The sequence below is a fragment of the Trachypithecus francoisi genome, unplaced genomic scaffold (assembly GCF_009764315.1).
Source record: "Trachypithecus francoisi isolate TF-2019V2 unplaced genomic scaffold, Tfra_2.0 Lachesis_group10, whole genome shotgun sequence".
NCBI lineage: Eukaryota > Metazoa > Chordata > Mammalia > Primates > Cercopithecidae > Trachypithecus > Trachypithecus francoisi.
The window spans coordinates 26,458,913-26,461,851 of record NW_022681455.1 but is presented as its reverse complement, the minus strand read 5'-3'; the positions used below and the strand labels follow the sequence as shown (position 1 = coordinate 26,461,851).

General features: G+C 45.2%; 1 protein-coding gene across 1 annotated transcript; it reads left to right on the top strand.

The window, feature by feature from the left end:
* Nucleotides 1–1,675: 1,675 nt before the first annotated feature.
* On the top strand, nt 1,676–2,448 carry H1-2 (H1.2 linker histone, cluster member). Its single transcript, XM_033219527.1, has one exon. It carries the CDS (start codon nt 1,718–1,720, stop codon nt 2,357–2,359), a length of 642 nt encoding a protein of 213 aa, XP_033075418.1. The 5' UTR covers nt 1,676–1,717; the 3' UTR covers nt 2,360–2,448.
* The last annotated feature ends 491 nt before the right edge of the window (nt 2,449–2,939 follow it).

The following is a 2,939-nucleotide window of genomic DNA, read 5'->3' as shown; positions in this document are numbered from 1 at the left end:
TGAGGAATGGCCGGTCTAAAGTGTTTTTCCACCACTGCTAATTCATCCGTCACTAATCTCATTAGACTGTTAATTCCCAGAGGACATAAGCACACAAGTAGACAATGTTTCCAAATGTTGGACAAATGTTATTTACTAAAACAAGGGGGTCACCCTTAGTCTAAAAGATGTTTCACTTTTCATTCTTCATTGAACTCAATTTATAGGATACCTTTTGACTTTCCCACAATCTAAGGCTGTTCTCTAACACATACTTTCATGAAAACATATATCTGAGTAGAAATTGTTGGTGAGTTGTAATATTACCTTTGTCCCTAAATATAAATCTATAATTATATCAAATGTATGGGCAGACAATTTACTTTGCCTTTAATCTCTAGGAAAAAAATAGCAATTATTTGGGTTCGGAGAATAAAATAAGAAGTAGTGAACCTTAAAGTAGTAAACTTTAGAGCAGAATAGCTTCAGAGGGGAAAAGAAGAGGTGATTTTCAGTTCATCAACAACAGATCTTATAATAAACTACATGTTCTGGTACTTTTCCTATCTTTCTGTGTAAATTTTTGCTATTTAAAAAATAAATTTCAAATATATTGTTCATCTTAAAAGTCAAGAGTGTGTTTTATTAAAGTCAGTTGCTTTATTTGCAATTCAAAGATATATTTGAGTTTCAAACTGGAGATTGTCCTGTACAGTAACTTGTGTAAGGTATGGTTACTGAAAGTAACCTCTAATTTTCATGGGCTGAAATTCATCTCTAATATTGCAATGTACAAAAATAAATAAATAGATACATGCTTGTTTTCTTTGAAAACATTATCTCAGTGCCTGTAACTGCCAAATCTATTGGCTTTCTTTGCAGGCTTAAGGGATCTCCCTTTTTCCTTTATATCTCTATCTTGAGGGCCAGACCTCCTGCCTTACACAACTCAGAGGGGGACCTCAGAGCTTTTTAAAAAGAGCCCAATTTCTCGCCTGTAGAGAAGTGAAAAGGATGCCCCGCCCCCATCTATGAAAAGAAGGATTTGATGGTTTCAATGTCTTCAAATCAAAGATTTAAGTCTCTAGCCCCCCACCACACCGGACCCTACCAAGGCTCATGAACCCCCTCCCATCCCGCCCTAATTACTTTGGACTGGCCCTGGAATCCTTGTCCCAGTCCACAGTTCCTGTGCGTCTGCAGGAAGAATTCACAGAGGACCTGTGTTACTTCCCTTGTGAAGAAACAGAATTATCATGAAAATTTAGGTGGAAACCATTTCGTTTTTATTTTCAAAAATAAGGGAAGCATGTGCCCAACCACCCCTGGGAAAAAGAACTTTCAGGGGCAAAGGAGCGAACAGGTAATTTATAAGAAAAACAGAAAGTGGTCTCTGACTGCCCCAGACTTCCTTCGGAGTTGGGGGAATTGGGGACGCCTGGAAGCGTTGTTTTTGTGGTTGTGGAAAAAATAAATGAAGAGCATGAAGCCCGAGGCTTCTGAGATCCTTTCCTGACCAAATCCGGGTGATTTGGTGCGGGGAATTTTAATATTTTTCCCCTTTTGTGAGGTGGAACAAACACAACTTGGGAGCAGCGCAGCGGCTCAGAGCCTGCCAGCCAGGCGGGCTACCAGAGCACCAATCAGATCGCTCCTGCGCTCTATATATACAGCGGCCCTGCCCAAGCGCTGTTTCATCGGCGCTTTGCCACTTGTACCCGAGTTGTTGATCCTCAACATGTCCGAAACTGCTCCTGTCGCTCCCGCTGCTGCGCCTCCGGCGGAGAAAATCCCCGTAAAGAAGAAAACGGCCAAGAAATCTGGGGGGCCGCCTCGTAAGGCATCCGGTCCTCCGGTGTCAGAGCTCATCACCAAGGCGGTGGCAGCCTCTAAAGAGCGCAGCGGGGTTTCTTTGGCTGCTTTGAAAAAAGCGTTGGCTGCTGCCGGCTATGATGTGGAGAAAAACAACAGCCGAATCAAACTTGGTCTCAAGAGCCTGGTGAGCAAGGGCACTCTGGTGCAGACGAAGGGCACCGGTGCTTCTGGTTCCTTCAAACTCAACAAGAAGGCAGCCTCTGGCGAAGCCAAACCCAAGGTTAAGAAGGTGAGCGCAGCCAAGCCTAAGAAGCCGGTTGGGGCAGCCAAGAAGCCTAGGAAGGCGACTGGTGGCGCTACCCCCAAGAAGAGCGCTAAGAAAACACCGAAGAAGGCGAAGAAGCCGGCCGCGGCCACGGTGACCAAAAAAGTGGCCAAGAGCCCAAAGAAGGCCAAGGTTGGGAAGCCCAAGAAAGCTGCCAAAAGTGCTGCAAAGTCTGTAAAGCCCAAGGCCGCCAAGCCCAAGGTTGTTAAGCCTAAGAAGGCGGCACCCAAGAAGAAATAGGTGGACGCCTGCTTCTAAAAACCCAAAAGGCTCTTTTCAGAGCCACCACTGATCTCAATAAAAGAGCTGGATACTTGTTTTTCCCAGTTGCCCTTGTTTCGTTTTTTGCTCACCCCTGCTACTTAAGGTTAGTCGCACGGGAACCTTATGATAAGACATAAGTAACGGGGGCTGGAGAGTGGCCGTGGTGAGGTTATAGCATTTAAACCTTTACTGCGACTTCCATGTCCCTGACTGCTGCTTCGAGGCGTTTCCCGCTGGCGGATGTTTTTGGGATGGCAGTCAGCCACGCCCCAGGCCTGTGAAAAGCAGAAAAGATCGCAAAACAAGAGCCAGTTTCTTCGTCTAAAGGGATATCCGGATTGGACTAAAAAGTAATTCAAAAGTCCCGCCCTGCTCCTGGGTTGGTCCGTCGTTCTAGTCCATGACTTTCATTCTATATTTAATTGGATGGTGGCAGACGTTGCTTATTCCGTGTGTGTTGCTTTACTGTGACTTAAAAGTTTTGCCTCCTCTTGATACTAACGTCCGGGATTTCGGACGCTTTCTATGTAGTCGGTAGTCAAGTTGATGTCTCCTG